Source organism: Strongylocentrotus purpuratus, unplaced genomic scaffold (genome assembly GCF_000002235.5).
Source record: "Strongylocentrotus purpuratus isolate Spur 01 unplaced genomic scaffold, Spur_5.0 spur5_scaffold_6, whole genome shotgun sequence".
Lineage (NCBI taxonomy): Eukaryota > Metazoa > Echinodermata > Echinoidea > Camarodonta > Strongylocentrotidae > Strongylocentrotus > Strongylocentrotus purpuratus.
In genome coordinates this window covers 4,174,618-4,202,072 of record NW_022145612.1, presented here as the reverse complement: position 1 = coordinate 4,202,072, position 27,455 = coordinate 4,174,618, and the positions used below count along the sequence as shown (strand labels likewise).

General features: G+C 36.0%; 1 protein-coding gene across 1 annotated transcript in view; it reads left to right on the top strand.

Moving 5' to 3' along the window:
- LOC105442779 overlaps positions 1 to 24,868 on the top strand; it is a 44,683-nt gene extending 19,815 nt beyond the window's left edge. Inside the window, exons 2-6 of the mRNA XM_011675308.2 lie at positions 314 to 413; positions 1,972 to 2,023; positions 13,054 to 13,149; positions 14,887 to 15,024; positions 24,521 to 24,868. Of these exons, the coding sequence (XP_011673610.1) occupies positions 333 to 413; positions 1,972 to 2,023; positions 13,054 to 13,149; positions 14,887 to 15,024; positions 24,521 to 24,534 (381 nt within the window). The 5' untranslated portion in view covers positions 314 to 332 and the 3' untranslated portion in view covers positions 24,535 to 24,868. The remainder of the gene's footprint in view (positions 1 to 313; positions 414 to 1,971; positions 2,024 to 13,053; positions 13,150 to 14,886; positions 15,025 to 24,520) is intronic.
- Positions 24,869 to 27,455: the final 2,587 nt, after the last annotated feature.

The following is a 27,455-nucleotide window of genomic DNA, read 5'->3' as shown; positions in this document are numbered from 1 at the left end:
TCTTATTAACTTCGTATATAATGTATGTATTATGAAAATGAGATAGCAAAATGTGTATATTGATGGTCATCTTGCGAGTAATAACAATTAACTACTCTCATCGGACTCTCATCATTAATTTTTCTCTTCATTTAAAAAAATAATTGTATGGTGAATTATTGGGGGGGATGATTGTACAGGCCATCCCCCCCACCTGAAATATTGGGGGGGGATATATCCCCCCCATCCCCCCCGGGATCGACACCCATGTTCACATGTCTACGCAAGATAATGATAAGTTTATTTAAAATAATTAACTGTTCTTCCTTTGCAGACTCAAATATCTTTTCAAGATGATGAAAGAATTGACAGTTGCTGCTCTCGTTGTGTTGGCTCTATCAAGTGCATTTGCTTCACCTCTCCTTGAATCCCAGGTAAGCCGTCCATAATAAATCATTTGATATGATTCGATTGTCTTGATTTAATTAATTCGATTAACCATACAAATAGTGGGGAAGCTATTGGGCGTTTGTCAGATCTTTACCCTCAAACGAAGTCAAAACAGTCAGGGGCATATGTGTGTTCGGGAATGTCCCTGTGAATTATGGATGTATATACATGTACTACAAGCTATATCACGAATTTTACACATTTTTTCGGAAGACCTTTTTCATTATTGATACTCACAATCCGTACAGGCCTGGTCACAATGAACCCACAACGCATTTGTGCCACGACACGACAGAAAATGTGGGCTAATCGTGGGTCATCGGGGTTCGTCGCAAGACAGTCTTACGAAATGTTGAGCGTCGTGTCATCGACTTGCTGTCGTGAGGCAAAATTGGACATCCACCTTTTTGGTTCGACAATTTTGTTGTGGTACCTATGTCTTGTGGCTGTCGTGAATGATTCCTACGACAGTCTTGTGACTACCGTGCGATAAATATCTTGTTGCAGTGGATACTAAAGTGTTTTTTTAGTCGAACAATCTGACGACTGGCGTAAGACTGTCCTACGACTGTCTCACGAATATTATATTTCGGAAGAGGCTCGCATAGCAAGTCTGTCATGTGTAAGTCTTGAAGCACATTTTCTTTTTTTCTTCTTGGGAGGCATCATGGTTACAAATTTTGATTAAATTCGGGCAGGACTGTTTCAACTGAAAAAATCACGAGAACAAAATGACGGTGCGCGGGCGTCCCACGCGCATCCCACGAGTGAACCACGACCTGATCACAGCCCCCGACTGTAATAATAATAATAATAATAATAATATGTCTTGTTTACCCAGGGTAGCCTCATTAGTATTCATACTGTTCTCCCTGAGGGCCCTGCAATCATAGACAACTCACGATGGCCCCACGACTGTCACACGACTGACTTGCCACACACCCACGATATAACCACGACGTGTCTTTTTTTCTGACGCCAAACCATCTTTAATGTGTCGTAGCGCTTGTGACCACTCGAAATAGATTTCGGGCATGTTGCAAGATGTGGCCACGACATCTACTACCAAACCTTTCGTAAGATCCGTTGTGACCGAGACTTAAAGCGTCGTAAAGCAAGTGAATGAATTAAATCACACCGAACCGAATCTTTATGCGTATTTAGCCACTATATCAAATTTCCTATAACTTCCTCCCTGTACAGGTTTTTCATTTTTCTTAGTGTCTGCTGGTGTTTTTTTAATTAGCATGAAAAAAGGATAAATGTTGCTGCAGGAATCTATATCACCTTGGAGCAATGATATTGGATGACAAAATAGAATCTTTTGTGGGCACGTTTTCTTTTTTAGACATCGTCACAGCTGTGTTAATTTATGTACCCAGGTTTGAAATAGTCGATTTCTTGTTAACCGATAGATGCACGTAACCATGGAATTGAGGTTTTCTGGTCTGTAAAGATGCAGCGAAACGTGTATGTCAAACGTGTATGAAAACAAAAAAAATGATATATTTTTGTTTCTTTCAAACCTTACTCTCTTTATAGCTTCGTTTTCATTCTGATGTCGCAGAACTTATTGCAGATATATTCAAAAACGGTAAGTCGTCAAATTTCGTTCTAGGTCATAGATCTCTTCCACTAAAAACGTCCAAAGCAGAGTATATCCTTCACCTTTTCATTCTCGGAAAATGTGATTAAAGGGACTTTGTAACATTGTTCAGATGAGAGAAAGTGGTGCTAAGGAGGTGACAAGATAATCTGAAAGTTTGAGTGAAAACGGACCATTATTAATGATGTAAATTGGGAAACACTGATCTGATCCATTCCTTAATTCTCTCAACTATATTAATCCAATTTAAATACATTTAGGCGAATGTAAATCGTCACAAATCAATGAATTGGCTTTACATACCATTCCAGACATTTAAGTGTTGAATGATTTTTTTAATGCCTTTTTTCATTGAAAAACTGTTGGGAAAAGTCGAAAATGGTTACTGTTAATCACTGTAAGAGGGTGTTGCACAGTGACACCTTTTTTCAGAATATGTTTGCATGTTATAGAGGGTTAGTGCAATAAAATGAATATAATAAGTAACATTTCAAACAAAAATTATGCACAAAGTTCATTCAAACCTCCTACTTTTCTGGAAGGATAAAATTAGATGAATAATATACGAATGCGATTTACAAGACGAGGAAATTTATGAATTGGTTCATTAACTTTGTATATCTTCTCAAACCATTAACATAATTTGGTAGAATTAAAATTCAATCCACGTTCCCGTCTAATATTCTTTATTCACACAATAAAATGGCATGAAAAAAAGACAATTAGATATGGCGAAGTTATGAATATAAATCGGTCATTGACACAATTCACTTTACCTGTCGTTGCTAGCGTCAAGCCTGGAATTCTATTGAAGATTGGGGATTTAGATGTTGTTCTTCTATTTCTAGGATATATTTATGAAATGCGCAAACATACTTTTGAAAAATTCGCTATAGTTTTTCTTTTTGAATGTCCCTTTTTCTATATATTTTACCCAAAAAAATACTGATATGCATTCATGCATTGTTTTATTCATATACCGCATATAAAAATTCTAGTCCTCTGATTGGTGAAATATGCAGGCATTAAATTTGCTTCTGACTGCAAAAAATAATGTTGACTGCTGTGAGGGGCACGGAAAAAAAAACTATGGCCCGAGATGGGCTCGCAACTGTGCTTATGACCAAAGACGACAGTCGAGGGGCATAGCACAGTTGCGAGATCACCGAAGGCCATGATTTAAACCGTGACGCGAAATAGAAGCAGACAACACATTTGTTTTATATACCGCATCCTTCGTTAACTCAGAAATTAATTTTACAGACACATGAAATACGGTACCGTAATGCAATTTTCAACGATCACTCTTTCGAAACTTCGTTCGGTGTACATGTATGATATGGTGCCAGCCGCGCGCTCACGCATCTAAATTGCCATAGCTACGTATGCGCGTATACAAAGATTATCTCTGCCCGGTTAATATTTTTTACCATCCCGCCTGGCAGTCCGTAGTGAATTTCGTGCCCGAAAATTTGACCAACCAGAGGCCTAGAATCTAGACATGTGGTTTATTATACAAATGTGACTGCTTTGAGGAGCACGGTAAAAACTATGGCCCGAGATGAGCTCGCAAGTGTGCTATGCCCTGAGACGACAGTCGTGGGGCAACACAGTTGCGAGATCACTCACCTTTTCATTTTTTCTCTCCTTCCTTCTCTCTCTCTTTCTCCTTATCTCTCTCCTTTTTTTCTCTCCCTCTCTTTCCTTTTCCTTTTTCTGTCTCTTTGTCGTTTCTAGTTGTTGTTTTAAAATATGTTGTTCCTTTTTTGGCTCACCACCACGTGAGTATTTTTAAATATTCCCCTCAAAGGGTCACAATATGTCATCACTGTCTTACACCTCTCTTGAGACCTTTGCAATCGAATCATTCAGAAGAAAATATGACTTTGTCTTGTTTTGTCGAGAAATCGAAAGGCCAGTGTTCGGCTTTGCACAGATGGACCAAGAGAGAGAGAGAGAGAGAGAGTAAGACTTGAAAAATGGGTTGGTTTCGAGACTTTATAGTGCTCTTGTTATCACGGTGAAGGGTAAACCATTGAGTGTTTTATCAAGTACTCATGTACATTAACCCGAGGCCCACTTTTAACATAATTCTCTATAGGGATGAAGTACGTATCTATATTATACGATATAATTATTTGTTTTCCCACAAATGCCTTCAAGGTGAGATTTTTGAGGTGCTTTCCTTCTATGAATGTGTAATGATGACTCTTCATCATGTTTCTGCAGGAGGATACAACATAATTACACAAGTGCCTGAGTGATAGATTGAACGGATTCCGCTTCGAAAATGTTATTCATTACATTTATTTCTACATTTCGGTTGCAATTCGTTTTCTTTCTATTATGAAATAGGAATGATTTCGACAGAAAGCACTTCGATTCCATTAGTGGATTAAATGGTCTTTCTTTTTTTCCACCTGAAAGTTAGACTTTGTTCAGGTTTCTAGTTCTCTCTATCCAGAGACAAAATAGTAAGGAAAATACATATTCATGTGGAAGTGTATTTTCTGCTGTGACATTTCAGATGAATATAATAGTGATAATAAATCAATGGCAGGGTAGGTAATCTTTAAGGATCATTGAGATAAGTCTGGCTTACTCGACCGGATCACTAGCGTAGATATGCTAATTAATATATATATACATCTATATTATCTTCTCTTTTCCTTATTGCTAAAGTGACATATTTTTCTCCTCTTCTGCCTGAGTAGTTGAGATGAAATTCAGCGACATACATGATTTGCATGTAATGATTCGCTTATAATAACCATGTTTCTTTCTTTTCCGCTATTTTAGGTATCATAGTCTACTATAAATATTTCTATCCTCTTTTTGTTTAGTCAATATAGAGAGAGAGAGAGCCTGAGAGAGTAGCGAATCTTGCATGTACATTCACGACATCTAAAGTTTATGAACATTTTCGACAGGCTTCGCGGTATTGAAATGATTTATATAAATGACAGGCATTCTCAAAAACAAAGTCTTTAGGAGGAAAAAGCTTTAATGATATTGAAGTTTATTATGTAGATGGATGTCATGTAACTGCAGTATTTATTAATTACTCGTAACGCTCAATCAAATCGTACCTACTTTTTACTTGTTGACAGTTTGCGATACCTGATGTACACCAGTCCTCTTTCGGTACTTTCTAAAAAGTAAAACAAGGTTTTTATTCACATCAAGATCTCCCATATTAGACGATACATTCCAGAGAGTTGATATAAATGACCCGTTTAGGAGTATCGGAGATTCAGAACGGGTTTGGCAAAATATTTACGTTGGCTTTAACAAAAATAGGTTTGTTTGCTATATCACTGGTGGATGTAGGAAATATAAGTTTTATGAATCTAGAGTATGTCTTTTTTGTTTTTACTTTTGTTTTGATTGTTGGTTTTTCTTTTAATTTGTAATTTGCTTGTCCAATTTTTGTTTTGTTTTGTTTGTTTTTTGTTTTTGTCAAATAATTGTTCATGCTCCCTTAACTATCTACAATATGCTTGATCCGTATCTGCACTTATTATCAAGTAAAAGATTAAGGAATATAGTATATGATTTTGATGGATGTCACTACTATTCTAAATAGTTATTCTAAAAAAATTATTTATAATTATAATGGATTTCTACAAGAGCTTACAAAGCGTACGATGGAAATTATTTGTGGGCAAAGTTGGAAGTGCTTTTCTGAAAACACTTATACATATGACCACATCCAGTCACCACTCCAGTCAAAACTCTTCTTCGGAGTATTTAGGAGGAAAAGAATCCAAGATCCAAGAAGATATGAAAGATAACATCACGATTAATGTTCTGGAAAATTTATTAATGGCATTTGAAAGATAACGAATAACATTTTTTAAACAAAATGTGCTTCAGTGAGTAATTTGATTCTCAAAGATGTTCAAGATGATGGTTGAGCAGCTATCATCAACATGACGAATGGCTTTCAATTTGATTTTTGTTTATATTAAGTCACAATTTCCAGCGCCTTATTAAATAAAAGAACATGTTGATGTGTTTTTTAAAAGTAATTTAGTAAGTCATTTATAAACGTTCGAGTAGCATTATAGGTAAGTGTTATTAAATTGCTGTGCAAAATAATGGTTTGTATAAAATGCTGATTGTTAGACATAGGGCTGATTCTTTGTAAATTCAGGGCATATAATTAATATGAGTAATTTGAGAGACATCTATCATCAGCAGTAACAGGGGAAGCTGTTATAGTTAACGTATACAGGCCCACGAAGCCTATATGGGCGTAGACGTTTATAAATTAGTTATTGTCTGACATGATATATACAAATATCAAGTGTTTAAAATCTGGTGCCGAAAAGAAGGTCTAAATACATGTATAATTATATATATAGTTTGCTACTGCATGTCTTGTACAGCTTGATAGAGGCAGTACATTGGGCGCCTCTGTAAACGTGAATGTGAATCTTAGGCATGTTCTCAACTTGAAGTACGGTAACTCAATAATTTTCTACCATTATGACTGGTGTGAGTTCATTCTTCTCTGTTCTATCTCATAACTGTCATATATTTTACGCTACGATGATTATGTCTTTCCGCCCCCGCAGATAAACTTCCCATAAAATGTGGCAGCTACATTACTTTGTATCAAGACAAAAATCGTTCTAGGATATAAATTATACAAGTAATGTGTATTCAACCATGATCTGTTTTTTCCTTGCTAGTAAATTTCTGTTTTGAGAGTTGCCCTTCAGCTACCCATTCGCCTTAGCATCCTATAAACTGGCAGTTATGGCTTTATATCACACTATGATGGTTTTATGCGTGTGTGGGACTGGGTGTGGCAATGTGTGTGTGGGTGTGGGGAGTAAGAATGTGTGTGTGCGCGCTTAGCTCCAATCTTACCACCATTCAAGGCTCACACACCGAAATGGCAACAAAATGAAGCCATAGTCTGCATGACTGTAGTCTATTATCCCCTAACATTACAAACTTCATACTCGGTCATTTAAAAAAAAAAAAACGTTGTTCTGGTTCTGATATACCACCAAATGATTTGAAATAGTACGAATCACCTTATTGCGTTATATTTATCTATAACAATAATACAAAAGTCTAGTTTACATAGCACTAAAAATGAAGCACTTTAAATATATTATTTTCATTAACCCAGTCTCCGGATTCTTTCATACACATTGTGTACCATCTCCACTTCATGAGGAGTATTTCTACCATATAGTCACATTAGGACATGTGTTTATTACTATCACAAAGGCTTTTTCATGCTATTAGCTCCCCCATTTCTCTCCTGGGTATGGAATGGAAAATGTAGATGAATGCCTTCCTAGAGGACACAAGTACCGTGCTGGGGGGTCGAACCCATGACCTTTGCATTTCCGGTAAAGTGGTCGAACCACTCCACTACGACACATCTATACGGTAGTTACTGGTTATTGTAAGGTTCACACTCTTCAAAAGGGGATAGACGAGGCTACATAAATTGCCTTTGGTTGATTTTCGCGCATAGGGCTTGTGGTGCGTCGCAATAATAAAACAGACATACGATACATACATCTTAAATAATAATCACAATGTACATGAAGTACCCCAAAAAAAGAGATAGAGGAGAAGAGGAGAAGTATAAACAAATCAGGCAAACAGTAATGAAAAAAACACATTTATAGTTTGGGGCAATACATATCGTGTTCTATAAACATTTTTCCAAACTTCAGACAAAAATGAAAAGCAAAAGGAACTCTAGAACGATTAAGAATATAGTTAGAATCTATGGAATTTTCTGGGAAAATATAGAGAGGTTAAACTAAGATGTCTGCGACGATATTAATTCTCTGCGAAATATGTTAGAGATAATTACATTCTAGACGGAATTCGGAGATTCAGAACGATAAAGCTATTTTTCTTCGAAAACTCATTATCACTCTTAAGACATGAGAAGACGAACGATGAGTTAGAATGCGGAACAACGACACTTAAACACACGCGATATGCCATGGGCAGTGTAAATTACATTCATAACATTCTAGATACATAACGAACCATGGAATATCTTTGTTATATTATGAACAAAGTTATGATTGCCTTTTTCTTGAAATCGTCATTGATTTGTTTCCTTCAGGCATCATCACAAGGGTTCCAAATGGTGCCGAGGAGCTACAATGCTGCCTAAAGTGACGTGGAACAGCATTGTCATTAACATTCCGAAAATGCTTTCGTGCTTTGACGTCCTGGTAAGGCCCGGTCACACAGGGAGGACGCATGGGGAACGCACGGCCAGCGCATTGGAAATTTGCAATTTGGGCCAGTGCGTTGTCGTTCGCTAGGCGTGCGTCATCATTCGTTACTCGAGCGCGCTGGACCAACGCTGGACCAGCGCTATGCATGCGTCGTCATTCGCTGTGTGCGTCGGGATTTTTTGAGCATGCTCAAAAACGTGCGCCGAGCTCGACGCATGAATATACACGCCAAAGGCACGCCAGACATGCGCCGGAGCGCGCTAGACCAGCGCCAGACATGCTTGGAGCGCGCTAGACCAGCGCCAGACAAACGCGGAGCACACGCCCTGTATACGCACAGCGCGCTAGCTACACGCCGTGCATTTTGTGTCAGCTCGCTAGCTTTTCCAAAATTATGACAAAAGTTAGGCACACGTTCTTTTCCGATTTCCAATGCGCTGGCCGTGCGTCGTAGAACGCGGTGCATGCGTGGACCATTCGTCCAGCGCGCTAGCAACACGCTGTGCATTCGTGGAAGTTGTTTTCATGTGCGCTCTGTGTGCGCCCTGTGTGCGCCCTGTGTGCGCCCTGTATACGCCCTGTATGCGTCCAGCGCGCTATGCATTTGGTGTCAGCTAGCTGTATAGCTTTGACAAAAGTTGGGCGCACGACAACGCACTGGCCAAAATTGCAAATTTTCCATGCGCCGGCCGTGCGTCCCCCATGCGTCCCCTCTGTGTGACCGGGCCTTAAGGGTGCAGCACGGCTACTGAGTTATACAAACCCTTTTCCGATCCACCTTTTTCATATCCATATCACTTTTGCTCTCCCAGTTGTGTGTTTACTAATGCTTACTTACTTTTGTGAAATCCAACACATGGTTGCAATAAATAAATGAAGTATATATATATATATAATGTCAACTTTTATTCAACGTTATTTAATATGTATCATTTGGGGGAGGTCACACATAATTTTAATTCTCTCTCTCTCTCTCTACACACCTACTAAGTGAACATATATATACATTGACATCATCAATAATTATTCAATGTCACAGCTCGGATTTCCTAAGCTCCCTTACGTTTTCATCATGAGCAAAATTTGATATCAGATATAGTTCCTATAATGTATCTTGTTACAGTTGTACATAATTTTAAAGTCACAGCATAAACGTGGAATAATCGGTCACAATAATTGGGAGAATTTTCTTCGATTCTCCGCTCTGTCTATTTTCAATCATATACATATCAGAGTAACGATAAAAATCGCCAATGAAAATTTATAAATTCTCTTTGTGTAGGGTTTCTCATTTCTCATCGTCTTTGTTTCATTTCGGATTAAATTTAAACCCAAACCCTAACCCCAAATCCACTTTAGGTGAATAGAACACTATAAACAGGATGACAGTCTATCTTAATATTGCAATATCAACCTTATTCACGATCCAATCTTGTCTTTGTCTGCTCATGCGGATGAAAGGTAAAAAAAACACAAAATTGTAACAAAGAAACATAATTGAAATTTCAGATTTATGAAGCGGGGTATCATCGTTCAGAAAGTTTGTATACGGAGAAATGATCATGACGATATGATTCCTGGATGACATTTAAAGCTAGGCTTTTGATTTTGACTCTATCGACCTCACGTTATTGGATTGATTCTGTGCCATGGAGACTAGGATTTGGCGAGCAGGCGTATCCGTCGGACAGGAAAAGACGGTGCTCAAGTCAAAGGAAGACACTCTCACCTTTGCCGACAAAAATATCCCAGGTTGTCATAGTCTGCAGGTACAGGCTCAATAAATCTATATCAGCATCTATGTGGAAGAATGTCTGTGAAGAAAAGAAAAAAATCTCTTAAAATATTTATTAAAAGGTACTCCATTGAACTTGCCTTTTAAAGAAGGAAATGAAAGGGGCATTCCTGTGTGCTTTCATCTCGAAATTGTTCTTTGTTTTCATGTTGTGCCAGAATCAAACAAACAATAAAGATTCATGATATCCGCTAATCATGTTATTCTATAGGCGGCGGCAGTCCCGCTCTATGGTCTGCCCGAAACCATGCCTAAATAAAGTTGAGATTTTTTTTCAGGAGAATGTGCAAGATACTTGTCATACATCAAACAAGAATACTGTTATAGGAAAATGAAATAGGTGATACAAAATACAAACAAGAAACAAAATTCTTGGGAAGTGATGAGCGGTCACTAAGAGACGATGACTGTGGTGAATGTAAAGGGTACAAGATTTTGTGTATTATTATCAGTATAGATATGTGTGACCTTTATTATTACGGTGCTAAAAGACATGAAAATAATGTTGTCCTAAAATCGGTAAGAAGAGATTACACACGGTCTTCAGTCTGCTTTAAAACTCACATGTCTTCAAAGCAATCGTTTCCATTCCAGCTGTTATAACTGTTCTGTTTTGTTTAGAAAAGGGGGTCGTTTCATTAATATGTCTATCTCTAGCAATGATACCATGCAGTTACAATGTATTTACAGCTCGATATTACAATACCTTGCATCAAACATTATTTAATAAAGATTTCATGCTGAGGCGGATATGATGCGAAAATGACAAGTGACATTTATGAAATTTCATCGGATGTCGGATTGGTTAATATTAGAGGAACTGTCATAGATCGCTCGTGAACGTCGTTATAAGAAATGTGCTCAAATCTTTCGAATCGGATAACTTATTATCTATTTCATTGGTTCTGATTCAGTATGCTTAGGCTATAAATACACATGATTGATGTTCATGCGCTTCTTTGGGTTTAAATATTGGAAACGCGTCCAAGATATAATGCACTTCTTCTTATACATCAAGATATCATGCTAATAGAATTTATGCAGGGAAAATGCATGTTTATCATTAACATGAACACAACATAACATTTTCAGTAAAGACACATGTTTTAATATTCTATTTCATTATCTAAATGCATAAGCATTTTGGCTGTGATGAAATTTCAAAACTCCAATTCCATAAAAGAGGAAATGTATCAAACCGACAACGCACAATTCGCACAATTTAGTATACTTAGTGGAACACCGAGTTTAACATAAAAGGGAGTCCTTACTATTAACAGGATTATCTGTCTAAATTGTGCTACTACTAAACTTAAAGGCCCGTATTCCACTGATTCAATTAAACTCGATCCTTGGTCTAGGATCATTTAAAAGAAATGATAACTTAGACCTAAGACTAATTTTCTTTGTTAAACCCAATTAATAACAAAGCTTAAACCAGCTTCGGGTTAAGACTTCAGTAGAACACGGGCCATAGTGTAGGCTACCGTGGGAGGTATCCAAAATGATCTTATAGGGGTTCTTAAAATTCAGAAGTACCATGTGTTCCCCCTGGCTCCCCCATCCCTGTTGCTGCACCTGCGACATCTATTCATTACTACCCACCAAGTGACTGTTAAGGAACACTTAAATGTGACATATTAACATCAAATAGGTAGAGAACGTTGTGAAATATCTCCCTATTCTGATTCCCTTGCCAATAATGTGTCGTCATTGGAAGTAAAGGAGTTTGGTTTGATTGGAATTATTGAGAAACATGACGTGTGATTATGCCACGCGATGGAAACGCCTTGCAGTGAAGATGTTTGATCACGTCATCATCCCAAAAAAGAAAAACGAGCGCTACAAGCTTCAAATGGTCTCGCATGTCCTTTCATGCAAATAAACATTTTAACACCCCTTCCCTCGAGGTGAATGAAAAGATACATTCAAATCCCGGGACATTTAAAGGCAGAGCCGGTATGGCGCGAAATGGTTGAAGGTTTTCGCCCCAAATGTCATTCCTCCCACATGTACTATAAGAAATGTTCTACAGAAAATAGCTAGCGTACATCAATTTTAACGGTTTTTACATTTAAGCCTTAACTTGTATATTTGGCAATTAATAGGTACATACAAATATTTGTCCCCAATAATTAAAAAAGTATAACGCTCACAATGAAAATATTCGATGTGAATTATAATTATATTCGATTTCATAACCATAAGAATTTGCGATGTTCTTCAATGAGTGAATATGATGCAATGCCTACTGTCTTTATAACAGTTTTACAACTACATCTTTAGTTTTCTAATCGTTGGTGTCGATATGTGCATTTTACATACGGCTACTTGTTTCTGTTATCAACGGTATAATATTTATGTTTTGAGTGGGCATTTTGTTACCTTTGGTGCATTATTTTCAATTATATTTTTTATTCCAGTAGGATTAACCTAATATATTTCGAGCCTGCCACACCGTAGGGAAAATCAAGATTGGAATATAGTTCGTTGACATCGGTGTGTGTTTACCCGTGAGACGAGGAGCTGATCATCGCTCATTTGCAGATAATTTCAATCTGTTCTTACAAGTTGTCCCCTAGAGAACCCGTGATTATATATGAACTAAATCATATTAGGCTACTGGTTATGACAATGACAGTGACTAACTGGGTGACATTCAAGGCAAAATAATGGTGTGTGGCATGATATCTCGCTTCTACTCCTGATTCTAAGTCGATAGCGACACCACCACTGTCGACTTCAATCGTATATCTGGTTTTACTTATTCTTCTTTAACTTCTATTACTACTATTACTTGTAATAATAATAATGAAAATAATAATGATAATAATGATAATAACATCAGTAATAATAATTACGAAACAATATCAATACGAATTTCACTACTACTACTACTTTCACTATTACTATCGCTACTAGTACCTACTACTATCGCTGCTACTGTACTTTTGACACTTCTGTTTTGTTTTTTACCTATTTATTCCATGTTACAGGAGGATTGAAAAGAAACAAACCGCCAAATTTTACGGCTAAATTGGCACAAATGCACGCTGTTGCAGGAATGGGCAAACGGACTATAGAAAAAGAAGGTAAGTAGATTTAAAGAATCGTTTTTCTTCTTATCTTTCTATTTGCCTTGCTTAGAAAATGACTTACCTTCTGACAGAAGCTGCTATAGATATGCATGTAACTGTCTTTTTCATTAAATGTTCGAAAATACATTTTTGTTTTAAAAACATGCATGCTGCATGGATGCGCTGGGTCGGTGATAAAGAATTAATTTGGTAATACTCCAATAATTCAAGCCATGTTATTCTAATCCCCGATTTGACCTAGAGTCTGTCTTCGCAATTATATCTATAATATCCAGGCTGAGAAGGAATTTTTTTGATTAAGATATTTTCGAAAGTACGCGTAGTTTTTTTAAATGACGTAAGTGATACAAAATGAGCAGCACGTTGCTAACGAGGTGTTCCATATAACCACCACCCAAATATCCAGCCAAATATAGGCTTCCATGTGCTTAAGGTTTTACAGTGACCCTGTTAAGTCTTGGCAATTTGTCGAGCAATCGACTTGAAAGAAAGATGTTTCCATCTGCTTTGAACTAGTTTCTTTTCATTTACTCAGCCCCTGTGGGTTGCATTCGTTCATTTTTTTCAAAGATCAAGTTGATTTCATATCATTTGTGTCGGCTTACTTCAAACAAAGAGCTGACTAGCAGCTGCAATAGATCACAACCCTATCAAGCAGTCTCAAAGTAGGACGAGCGCTACATTTGAAAACAGAAATTATGATTTTGCAAGACTTGAATTTGAGACAACCCCTTGGATGATTTGGAATTCGTATTACAGTAATAAGAGAATAATTTCCTATTGCGTATCCCTTTTTTATTGAAATGACATGTAGGTTACATTATGTAGATTGTAAACCCTGTAAACCTACTCTCTTTAAAAAAGAGTGAATTTTCACTCTATTTTCACTTTCTTGGGAGTGACGTCCGTGATCACTTGTTTAGGAGTGAAAATCGATTGATTTTAGAGTGCTCTCTAAGAAGAAAAGAGTGAATGTTCACTCTATTTTCACTACATTTTCACTCTCCAGAGGAGTGACGTCCGTGATCACTCGATTTTTTTTAGAGAGTAGGTCATATAATAATGTTAAATTATATTTTCTTAGGAGCTGATTTTGTCTGTTGAGTATTCTAAAGCTTCCCCAAACTTAAAGAATAATAATGGTCTAGAGGGCAATGTTGCTAATGATACTTCGGAAACGTAGCTCCATGAAATGCATCGTACAGACAATTTCATACATAGTGTCTACTTTCCGTTGCTAAATAAAATTTAGTAACAACGCACATTCATCTGTTATTCAGTGTTATTTCAAAATTATACCGTCCTAAATAAAGTTAAGGGAATGTAAATTAAGTTTATGAACGGCTGAGCGAGCATAATTCCCTGAATTATGCGAAATGGAATTATAAGATTTCCGTTAGTTTCTCACATCGTTATAAAACGAAACAAAAACATCTAATGCTTGATAAAACAAGTCAAAAAGATGATGCAATTTTTCTGACATCTTACCAACCACATCATATCGATCAAAACAATCATGGATCTAAATAAACTTGATGCTATCTAGCACACCCATTTGTTAAAGTGTTTTGTTTATATTCCGTTTCTAATTGGCCTCGATTTTCACTGCTCCGTGAGGCTTTATAGATTACTTCACATATTACGTCATGCACATGATAATTTCCTTAAATAACCTTAAACAACCTACATTTTGTCCTTTTCTCTCTGTCTTAACACCCGTTTTCTGTCCAGATATAGCGAAAAACCTTCGGTTGTTGAGAGCATTAAGTAATGAGTTTGATCTCAGTGATGGGAAGTCAATACAGGAAAGAAGACCGAATCTCAGTCAGGATGAGCTTTATGGCGAAGATGTCCATCCTTTCCAAGACAGTAAGTATCATAAGGTAAACCTTCCAATACCAGAATTTAGTTAAAAAGGGATTATATCACTTCCGCATGAATAGCTTCAAAAACATAATCCTATTTTTCTCCTCTATAGTCTTGATAGACAAACACCGGTAGCCTTTGCGAAACAAGGTTACTTCTTACATACAAAACATGCATTACTCTTATTGCTGCATTCGTTTCGTCTAATCATGCTACTCATTATGACGTCACATACGATACGTATTAGCTGTATTGTACATCAGGCCTCTTTTCTTCCCTTACCTTTGCCGTTTGTAGTAATTACTCGTCTTTGCCTCACCATAAATCGCTCAGAAAGTTAGTTTGGTTTACCTGACTGCTCAGAAAGTATGTGTATGCTTGTAGGTAAGCGACCAATGATCTTTATATAGTGTTTGAGGGGTCCTGCAATTCATTTCAAGGCGTATATCCTTTCAGGTTTATAGAGTTTGAATCAATTTTTCAGAAACATATCACTCGAGTTACGATAATTTGCACTATAGATATCTTGTCAATTGTCTTTACTTAGTTTTTGAGAGATCTTACAACTCGTTTTTGTTTATTTAGTCTTGGAGTCTTTAAAGCTCATATTCCAGTAAAATATCAACCGATATAATGTAAATTTGCAGATAAAGATCTGATTAGACGTAGAGAAAATCTCTTTTCCTGTCATGGATACCTTCCAACTCGCATTTTGGGTCACTCATCTACATCTTTCATACTAAATAACCACGTGGCATCATTTATCTACACAGCTTAGAATTTTACCTTTTCCCAATCAATACGGTAGTGCTGCCCACGCTTTTAAAGTCTTGTTTTATTATTATCCGAGGGCCCCCACAATTCTACAAGTTCATTGTAAAATGTCATCAGTGCTTTATCGGAAAATAATTCATCATTTCAAATTCTGAATTTATTTGACGAGCTCTCAGGTATGGAATTAGTTTTTAAAAGAAAGTAATCTGGAAATATTCGAAATGCATTTGAGCTCCAGAAAGCAAGCCTTTGGATTTCCCCAAAAGAAAAAAATGGGGACAATCCGTTCTTTCTAGCAGCAATACTGGACGCTATAGGAGGCGTTAGTGCATTAAATAGGCTAATCCTTCTGAATCAACACAAAATAAAAGAAAGTTGTTTTGTAATCATTATATCATGATTAAGAGTAAGAGTAAGAGTAAGAGGCATAAACGTTTTAAATGGTTTTCATTTTGTTAACCGAAATAAAGATGAGATATCTATGTCGTCCGATACACATTTCGCAGAATCGCCCCATTTTCATTTTATAAAGAAACCTTTTTGACGGATTCGTTATTCCATTTCTTTAATTGCCACTGCTGATTTTTAGATTTTAGACACTTTGTTCGTTCATCAAGAAAAGACCTGAACAAAATTTATGTTGGGTGTCAACGCTTGTTTGATAGGCATCGTATACATCTTAAGAGAAGGTCATTGTGAAAAGCTGTCGCATGTACTTATTCGCAAAATTTGAGCCAAATAAATTGATTGAAAATTTCGCCTATTGTGAAATCTCTCCCCATATCTTCGATCTTTTGATGTTCATGTGATGGAAGGCTCGACAGGCATAGATCGAAATCCTTGTTATTTCCAATTCCTATCGAGGATTGTTTATCGTAAACTTCCATTTGCGACTTCAAATTACATTACACAAGATTTCTATAAAACTAGCCAAGAAAGCAAATTTTACATGAAAGAGAACGTTTGTGTCATTATTTGTTTTTTACGCGGTGCTTCGTATTAGAACCTAACCTTCACCTCGTGTACATGCGCGCCGTAATTGCAAACGCGGAAGGTTTTCCCCCATTTTTTTTCATTGCGTGCAGAATTATGTTTTCCCCCCGAAATTTCGGGCGGGAACGGTATATAATCTTTGCAGCTCCTCCTCAGAAAGGTCAGCATTGATACTGAGGAATCAGAAACATCATCCAAAGATAGTCATCATCATATTAGAGCCAGTTAGAGGGACATCCCGACCAATTTGGGCAAGTTTTTTTGTCGAGGTAATTGAGGGATTAGTTGTGTCATGTTTCGGTATGGCGAGCATCATGCTAGGCAGAGAAAGCCTCTTGATAGAGCAAAGCACTTTTTATACCAAGCTCATCAGAGGAATGCCTCACTATTTTGATGACTGAGACGGACCCTTCATTTAAAACCTTTGCTAATTCGCTGCATCGTTTTACCTATCGGATTTCCCCCTTATTGGCATTTTATAATTATCAGAAATATCCCATTTTGCTCTTTAGTTTACTGTTTAAAAAAGTCTGTGAAAATAAACTAAATTTCTCTTCATATCCTATTATAAAAACAACAACAACAAATTAATGTCTGAATTGCAAACGGAGCCCTACATAAATTATTTGGGGTATCTCATTAGGCAAATTATGCAATCATGTAGCATAAAGCGGTTTTAAAGTGAATCGGTAATATTGTTGAAGGTTGATGAAAAAACAGCATAATTTTTGTTTCAAAAAGTTGCTTATTCTATTCCTGCTATTGTGCTAACTGCTAACCCTCTATTATGCAATAAATCCTAAAAGATATTTATGGTTTTATTTGAAGGCGTCAATGTATAACCCTTTAACAGTAAATTCTCCAAACCAATTTTCCCAACCGTTTTCCATGAAATTAAGACAGGTTTTTAGAAAGTTAACACTTAAATGTTTGGAGTGGTAGATAGAGCCAGTTCGTTGCTTTGTGACGATTTACATTCACCTAAAATTTAATTTAATTATAATAATATGTTTGGGAGAATTTAGGAATCGATCAGATAATTTTTTTTCTCTAATTTTCATCATTAATAATGGTCTGTTTTCACTCAAAATTTCAGATTATCTTTAATTGTACATCTGGCATTGAAGTCACTACCTGAGCACCATTTTCTTTCTTCAGAACAATGTTACTAAGTCCCTTTATTGATCGTACCATTGAGCGCCAATTCCTAAGCAAATGTTGACTCGGAGCTCACCATGTTGTATGAAAAATATAGCCTAAACAAACATTATGAGTAAGAATAATACTGTTTAACATTATCTTTTAAATGCATGAAGTCGCGTTCTTCTTTTTAGATGTTTTAGTAACTATACGTTAATATAGAGTATATAACCTTATTTCCTGTTTTCTTGTATTTTACTATAAATATGACAATATTGTTCTCCGGATTTTTGCCATGTTCTTCTTCATTTTATACAATAAAACAGAAATTGAATTGAAATGAGAAGAAAAAAAAATGATCACGAAAGGATAATGCGTATGATACCATGTTAACATAATATGACGTTTTATTCTTCTCAATAGCTTAAGTAGACTGCATGAATTTCACCGTATGGTGGGAAAGATAATTGAAAGCATCTTCTTTCCCTTAGTGAAGACCATCTTTAATATGTTCATTTAACTAACCTCTACAACCTGCTTCAAATAAATTATACACCAAGTCTAGAGAATCATATCTGGCTTGCGACTGGGATTGTAATTATAAGAGATTGATTAAAGAATCTGGCCGTCATAACATGGTCATGATATTCACTCTTTCCATCATCACCAATGCCATCAATTTTCAAAAGCTATAATAGCTATAGTGTGATTCCCACTGTGAATGAGTGTGAATGAGTGTGTTCTTTCCTTTTCCGGTTATCCACACTGTGAACCACAGTGTGAAACGAATCGACCACAATGTGAAAACGCCCCAATTTAACATTGTGGAGCACACTGTGAATGTGAATGAGTGTGAATGAGTGTGTTCTAATTTCCTTTTCCGGTTATCCACACTGTGAACCACAGTGTGAAACGAATCGACCACAATGTGAAAAAGCCCCAATTTAACACTGTGGAGCACACTGTGATTCACAGTGTGATTCACACTGTGAATGAGTGTGAATGAGTGTGAATGAGTGTGAACGGCAGGGTTCCTCCGCCTAAATGTTTTGTCGTGTGGGAGGTAAAAAATTGTCATCGTCGGAAATCCTTCGGTAACAGCAATAGACTTGCATTCTTATCATCTGTTATGAAATTGACTTAATTCCAATAGAAACGTTTAGGAACTTTATATATGGGCGGCATTAACAATTCACATTTAATAATCTCACTGACATACATCTCTCATTATATCAAGTACAAGAGAAAAAATGATATCCGAGAAAGTTTGTTTTTCTGCGAAGTCGAGGAAAGTAAAAATAACGATTCCTTTACATGCTTTCAATATCGAACTAATATCTACCCATTACAAAAAAGCCGGGTTTTTTTCCCTTGAGCTCGAAAATCATATGAAGAATAGGTATCTATTGTAGATGAGAATGGTAGATGATCATATTTGTCTTGGCCCTGTCTTGTCTTTACTTGTAATCATCATTTTTAATACGCCGTTCTTCTGCCCCCGCCGGTGGTATTTTCATCCCAAATTGCAGCCTACTCGTACTTGTCCCTTCCAATTTGCTGCGAGTTTTGAAACGGTCACGAACGACCGCTCTCCTCATCGCTCCAATAGTCTTAAGTCATCCATTTTACTTTAGCCAAGGAGTAAAACGGGACGACCAGCCCATTGTCTGACCATGTCCTTTCGTCATGAGATGTGGACGTGATTAATCAGAATTTACTCATAATTATCTACCGCTGATATGCAGCAGAATTTGCTGTTTGTACTAATGCCGTTTTCCATTCTTTCGACATTATCTTTCGGTATTTTTATTCTTTTCACTTTCTTTTTTTAAACATTTTCAGCATTGAGATTCAAACTATTTTTGCAATGTTGTCTTTAATATTGACCTATTGACTCTTACTTTGCAGGTATTTGAATTTTACTGAAAATATAGTTTTTCTCTCTCTCTTCATTCGGCGCGTTTGGACATCGAATATTAATTTTGTGCAACTCTATATGCAACGGCATCCATTTCTTAAATCCTCCCCTCGTTCTTTTTCTCTCTCTCTCTCTCTCTCTCTCTCTCACTCACTATCTTTCTCTTTCTTTTCCTGTATTTGTATGTTTCCCCTCTATATTCATTTAGTCCTCTCCATAATCTCTTAAAATAGTCTCTCTCTCTCTCTCTCTCTCTCTTTCTTTCTCTCTCTCTCTCTCTCTCTTTCTCTCTCTCTCTTTCTCTCTCTCCCCCTTCTCTCTCTCTCTCTTTCTCTCTCTCTCTTTCTCTCTCTCTCTTTTCTCTCTCTCTTTCTCTCTCTCTCTCCCCTTCTCTCTCTCTCTCTCTCTTTCTCTCTCTCACTTTCTCTCTCTCACTTTCTCTCTCTCTCTCTCCCTTCTCTCTCTCTCTCTCTCTCTCTCTCTCTCTCTCTCTCTCTCTCTCTCTCTCTGCAGTAGGTCTTTCGTCATTGATGAACGAGGCGCGGTGTTATCAAACTACATGTCGGCCGCTGTACTCAATACCAAATTAGATTGATTGTGTTCGGTTGGGACGGATCACTTCCGATTCGGAACCAGCGAAAAGAAAGTACTAAAGACCTTTCTGGTACAACTTGATACGTGCTGTTTTCGATTAAGCTCCCCTCCCCCCCTTTTTTTTTTTGTTTGTTGCTGAAGCGAGAAGACTTTTATTATCATTTCATCTCAGCATAGTTTCTCTTTGCTTTACCAGCCCCTTCCCACTCTAATAAATAATAATAATATCCTTAAAAAGAATGCTGATAACGTTTCCATTTGACAGTATATTAGACTCTGATAGTGAAGCTAAATATACACATACGTACTGGGAAATGTTTTAAATCGTCATCCCATCATCATCTAATTTATTCATAGAAATTATTTATAGACCAATCTAGGAAGAAATACAAATGAAACCTCGACCGGTTTCTCTTGATTGCTACACATGTCTTACAATAAATAAAGTTGTAGAAGAAAAGTGGAGAAATCATCTCAACGTGATTATAAAGCTTCATTCTCAAAAGGTAGTATTGTATAAACGTATAAAAGGGTTAAAATGAAGTGACAAATATGATGTCTGTTTCTTTCTTATATAGAAATTGACAAAGCCACATTGCTGTCCCCCAATAGAGCGTAGTATATTTCAGTAAAAATCAGTAATCCATAAAAAAGGTCAAGTGGGATTTAGGATTATGTTTTTTTCTTCATTAACCAGTCATAAAAGTAAGGGGTATATAGAAGGCATCTAGAAGGCATGTAAAATTCAATGAATAATTATGACTGATAAATCGCTATAAAATTGATATCATGTTCAAAATACATACATTAATAATGTCCTAGGAAACTATAGAAATAAAGATATGAGATCAGAAGACGTACATATTGGAATCATCTTCCGTAGAGGAGAGAAAGAAAATGAGATGGACTGTTTGCCACACTTTTTACGCATATCATACATAATTTTATTAGATATATAATAATGTATATGCCACGCCAACAGTCTCTATTCACGCTCCATTCAATAGATAATGAGACGTGAGAGGGGGGGGGGGACGGGTACATCTCGTGAAAAGTTTGGAGGCAGTAAAAAGGACCCACAATTTTTGAAAGAGCTAAAAACACAAGCAACAGAACACTTTTTTTCTCTATTTTTGTTTGTTAAACAACGAAAAAAATTAATCCCTTTCATTAAACATTGAGAAATTGTATTACCGCAATTTACCTTGCATTAGTACATGTACACCGCTTTATCATTTATATCATACTTCCACAGCAAAACAAAGAAAAGGAACAATCGCAACAACATCAACAACAAGAAAGAGCACACCATATTCATAGCTGTAGTACAATTCACAGTTAACGATTTTTACAACAATCAGCCATTGAGAAAATAACGAAATTCATATGCCTGCACTCCCAAATATACACAGACTGACCCATAAATACTAAAATGTGTACAATAATAAAAGTGGTTATCATCATAAATGTTCTAGGAAATTGTTCTATTTTGAGAGGGAAAGTGCTTTCTGATTAATGTCGCCTTTATTATTTTCGTGCATCACGTGATATCTATGTTACCAGCGCAAAGCATGAGCAGAGCTGAACTTAGTCAGCCGTGGTACGCTTCTCTGAAAAGCATTTTCGATAATACAGTTACACTTATAAATGCAACATTTTTTTCATAGTAAAGAACAATTTCACATTCTTCCAGTCGTATGATCTGTTTAGGAATATATTAATCTTGATTACATTGACCGGTTATTTTATTGCGCGCATTTTGTTTGTAGAGATTATGTTCAAACAATGCATACCTTTTATCCAGAACAAACTTTCTATTTGCATTTATATATTAATATTCTCATCATGAATTTTTGCGCAGTGCTCAATGCTATTTTCCGCTTACATTATTTGATTTTAATCAGTTAGCTCGATGTTATGTATGTCGATTTTGTTGTTGTAATAACATCTGATTGCATTACTCTGTTGGGGCCTTTTTAGTATTTCTAAAGATGGTTTGTGCATTTTATCAATATTGTCATTATTGTCATTGATATTGTATACTTCAGATTTGTTTTCTATTGACACAAATGCACAAATCTAATAACAAAAATCGTAAATAAAAAGAAACACAAGCTTCTCATTTACCAATTAAAAATAGTAGCAGTGGAGTAGCTAGGGTTCAGTAATTGATGGGCAACTAGCATCAAGGGTTGGGGGGGGGGGGGCGTGAGGGCACCAGTCTTACTTAGTGAATGAAATGCGTATGAACATGCCCATCGATCAGGAGTTTTGTACTGCATGGGCGTATCATCTTCTTCTCTAGTCACTTGTTTCTTCTCCACCTACCTTATTCCTCTTTTCCTTTTATTATTTTTTATTTCAAAGTTTGTAGTAGACTGATGCATGCGGATTTGAGGATTTATTGTTCATTCCGTTTGCCACTCGCCTAATCTTACCAAGCATGGCTTAAGGGCTCTAGCTCAGGAAAAGAACGTTGCGATTTGTCAATACTATATCATTACCTTCAAATATTCATCTATAAATAATTTATCTTCTGATATTATCTAAGAACTGGAATTTATGAATGACATGAGAAACATCTCACTATAGTCATCACGTCATGCCTAGCACCTCGTTTCTGTCTACTTTCAGATACATTACCATACAAAGCGGAAGGCTGAGTCAAATATCATGCTTAGTTTTACAGATAGCTACCACTACTTTACAGAGTACACCTTGTTTTCCAAAAGATTGTATACTAATACAAAATATTTCAGATGTGTTTCATGAAAATATATTGCGGTCACCTCTAAATTGGAGAAAGCGTCCGAAATGGCCGTCCTAATTTTAACAAAAATACTATTTTATAGAAACTTTCAGTATATTTATCAAATCATCATCGGTATATTGATACCAACTCTAATGGGATTGAGATTAAATTGTGTGTGTGTGTGTGTGTGTGCGTGTGTGTGTGTGTGCGCGTGTGGAATAACGTTTGGAGTGGACCTAAAGATTATTATTATTAAAATATTATTTTAATGAAACAAAATCCGAAAGGTTTTTCTGTGTAACTTTCAAAAAATTTGTCCGTAAACATGGTCAATATATTGTTCAGTATGATAATTCCTCTTCGTTCCATTTTGCAAATCGAGGGTTTTGTAACGAGGGCACAATTTCGAAAAACCTCTAACAAGCAAAACTATAGAGAGAACAAAATAGAAAATTAAAGGGAAGAAAGAGATAAACAACTTTTTTTACTAACGTATTAATTCAATTTTTAAAAATCTTTGAAAAAGCAAGAAACATAATTGAAGGTTTATCACATTTTCAAGGTCCCTTTTGGGTATAAATTAGGAAGAGGGGCACGGCAACACAATTTCGTGAGCACATATTTTCTTTATGAACGGTAAGGCATACACGTTTGATTTTTAAAAGGGAAAGCGTATTATAAAATAAAATCCTGCTTAACATCATCACGTGGGAATACTGATTGTAACTAAAACATGATAACAACTATTTCGAAATATCAAGCCGGGGGCAATTTCAATCCTTTATTGTATATCCCATGGATATTGTTCGGATTACTTAATAATAATAATAATAATAGCTTTTGATATTGCCTAGGTTGACTTTTCAAAATTAGTTGCGATCGTATTCAGTAAAATTTGATTATTTACGGCGATAATAATAAATACATTTATCAATCAATCACTCAATCAATAATCCAATCAATCAATAATTCAATCAGTCAATCAATCAATCAATCAGTCAGTCAATCAATCAATCAATCAATCAATAAATACACCTATGACATCAAATTTACGTGTAGATCTATTGTCGCCAGCTTCTCGCTTCTTGCTTGCATTTTTCGCCACATACAGTCAGTGCAATAACCCATTGTCTGCCCCATACAATATGCAGAGACATGGTCGATATGACGTATCTAGTTTATTCGAATGTTGCATTGCAAGAAATATATGAATTACGAAACAAATAAAACCGCCTTTATACCACGTTTGATCGCTTTAGCTGAAACCTCACGTATCCATTCGTATTTTTCATTTTCTCTTCCCCCGCCTTTTTCTTCTCTTTGTATAGCAGTGAATTGGTGAGAACATCCAGCACCACTACATCGCCCCCAGCATCTTATACTACAGATGGATGCCCTCTTTAAGAAGGACTACCAACACCCTCCTACGCACCCCGTCTCTCACCCATACACAGTTCCAGTCCTTCTTATTACAGCGCATTTTTCAAAAGACGCCCAAGACGCTCAACAATCGTAGTATACAAAACAATATTAGTCATTTGGTCTTGATAATCGTCCTTATGATACACCCCTAGTGTGTTTTTTTATGAATGCATCGTGCATTGCACAGAAGCATATCTGGAGCTTTATCTATCTCACGCCCATAACATGTGATATAGTAAAATTTAAAAAAAAAAGAAAAGAAAAAAGTGTATCTAGATACAAATTTGTATCACGTGTTTTGTTTTACTGCTTTATGTTATCAGGAATGGTGTAAAGAACAGCTTATAAGGTCATTCATGATTTCATTCTTCGACAGAATCAATGTAGAAAGTAGAAAGCGTTTGAGAAAGAAAGTTGCTTTATTGCCTGGTTGAGTAAAATAATCAAAAAACACCTTTGTATATAATAATGTTTAGCAACATGTCATGTGTCTCTTGTCATAATAAGTTTCTTTTAGTACTAAGATAAGAATGATAATTGATTGGTTAGGTAAAATAGTGCGGTGTCAAACGGGCAACAGTAAACAGTCTAATTTTTAGCAGCATTACGTAGTACGAGCATTTTCTTTTGATATGAGTAGCACTCTTGATCTTAATTCAATTGCAAAAGAGTGATTTTTGGTCACATGATAGGGCGAAGAGCAGTAGCTGTAGAAGATTATGATTTTGTGTGCCTAAACTGATGTGTTTATTTACGTTTAAAATTACAAAGAAAACATGAAATCCTATTTCAAAATACTATCACCAATCGCTTAATTCTTCCGACGATTGCTAATAAGTTCAGAACGATTCTTCATAGCGCACTGAATTAATTATCTGGTGATCTAAAACTCTGGAGGTTTCAACTTCTTAATTACCATCTTGAACAAAAGTATACTTTATCTCTTTCATTGAGTTTCGGGAAATCACAGGATTCAAACCAAGTAAATGCGCCCAGGTAAATGAGGTATTATAGAGAGTTTCAGTTCCTAAAAGGGGCCATAAGAATGAAGGGAAAAAGTAATCAAAACCATTTGAGTAGCACGAGCAAATGAGAGCTAACATCGAGACAAATATACTTTCAAAATGTAATCCTAAATTGATAATGAAATAAGAGCACATTCTGATTTACCCATCAATGTGACCGTAGAAACAAGGTCATTCTTTGCTGTCGTAGATAAAAACAAAATCCACTCCAATCCAATCCACCCGATAAAAGGAATCAGGCTTCCTCTTAAAATATCATAACTTTCAGACCGAGAAAGCAATTCACAATTTTGTCGGACTGTATATGATGAAAGCTGTGAAACACTAGTAGTTTTCAACAATCTAATTTGATTAAAATATATATATTTTACGACCTACTACGGCGTCCATGGAAAAAAGGATTACATCAAATAAAGCGTGCTACTTTTATTTAAAAAAAAGACAAATACCAAATGCAAATTGAACTCGACGTGTATTCCCTAAATAAAAGTAAATTTTAATGGAACAGTATTTCTGAAGTGGATCAATATTTGGAAAGGTTATTTCATAATACTCTGTTTCGTTCACACTAACTTGCAGCATTCGTCTCGAGAAGTACTCAAAGGAACTGGTTCTATTCGGGGAGGGGCTTTGCTTCTAAAAACGCGTGGCAATAGACAAAACTACGGTCAGCAAGATAATGCGATTAAAACACGCGGTATCGAGCCCAATTTTTCCCATTCAAAAGTGAAAAAAGTACAAACAAATGAAAATTTATCTCCTTTGCATTTAGTATCATCCACAATATTTACTTCTAAACTCCATGTTTTGTAATGGTACATCTTCTTTCATTTGAATAAACTGATCTTACATAACAAAGTTTGTAGAAGTTGATATAATATAATGCTATTTTCATTACCTTTTACATTATCAACTTTTGAAGAAAGTGTGTATTGATATTGCCTGCTGAAAATGAATTGTAAAAACATAAGGTGTATATCTCATCATCGGTCTTATTAAATTTGTATACGATTTCATATCAGTTTATATCTGCTGTGAATGGAAACATAAATGTTATTCAATGTACGGTCATCCAACCGCGTACTGTAATACCTACTTGAACAGAAATTCGTCATGATAAGACCGCTTTTTTTCAGGTTTAGAATAATAATTTTCATTCCCTATGGAACCAAACTGTCCTTGGAATTTGGAGATTCATTTTCACATTTTCCCTTGAGGTAATTCAATTTCATTGTTTACTTTCATATTTGACTTTAATATATGTATTTCTTTACATAAGTATAGCAGTGTGACGTGTTTTTATAATTTCTGAGAATTCTAAAGATCTGTAACCTCGAGCTGGTTGTACTAATATAACTACATGTATCAACATATAATTATTACATTTGAAACTATCATTCATCGTAATGGAAGCAGAACATTGCAAACGTAATGTGCTTCATGCCCACTGACTGTAATTCAATGTTATCACTTTCTTCCCCAAATATTTCCAAATGTAGGCCTTTCTTATCACGCTAATATCAAAGACAAATGTTGAATTTATCATCATGTAAATTTAGTATGCATGTATAGAATATAAAAAGATAAATCAAATAATGAAGGTGCACATAAAATAAGAGAATAGACAGCTACATAAAGCATCATACGACAAAGGAAAAACAACATGTTGGGATTTCTTCTTCTTGCGTATAAGGAAAAGGCGTTTAAGTACAAATGCTGTACATAAGTAATATTATGTAGAATAAATGAGAAAAAGGAATAAAGTTTACAATATACGTGGTTTGTTCATCATGCTTTTTTTGTGGTCTGGTGAAAT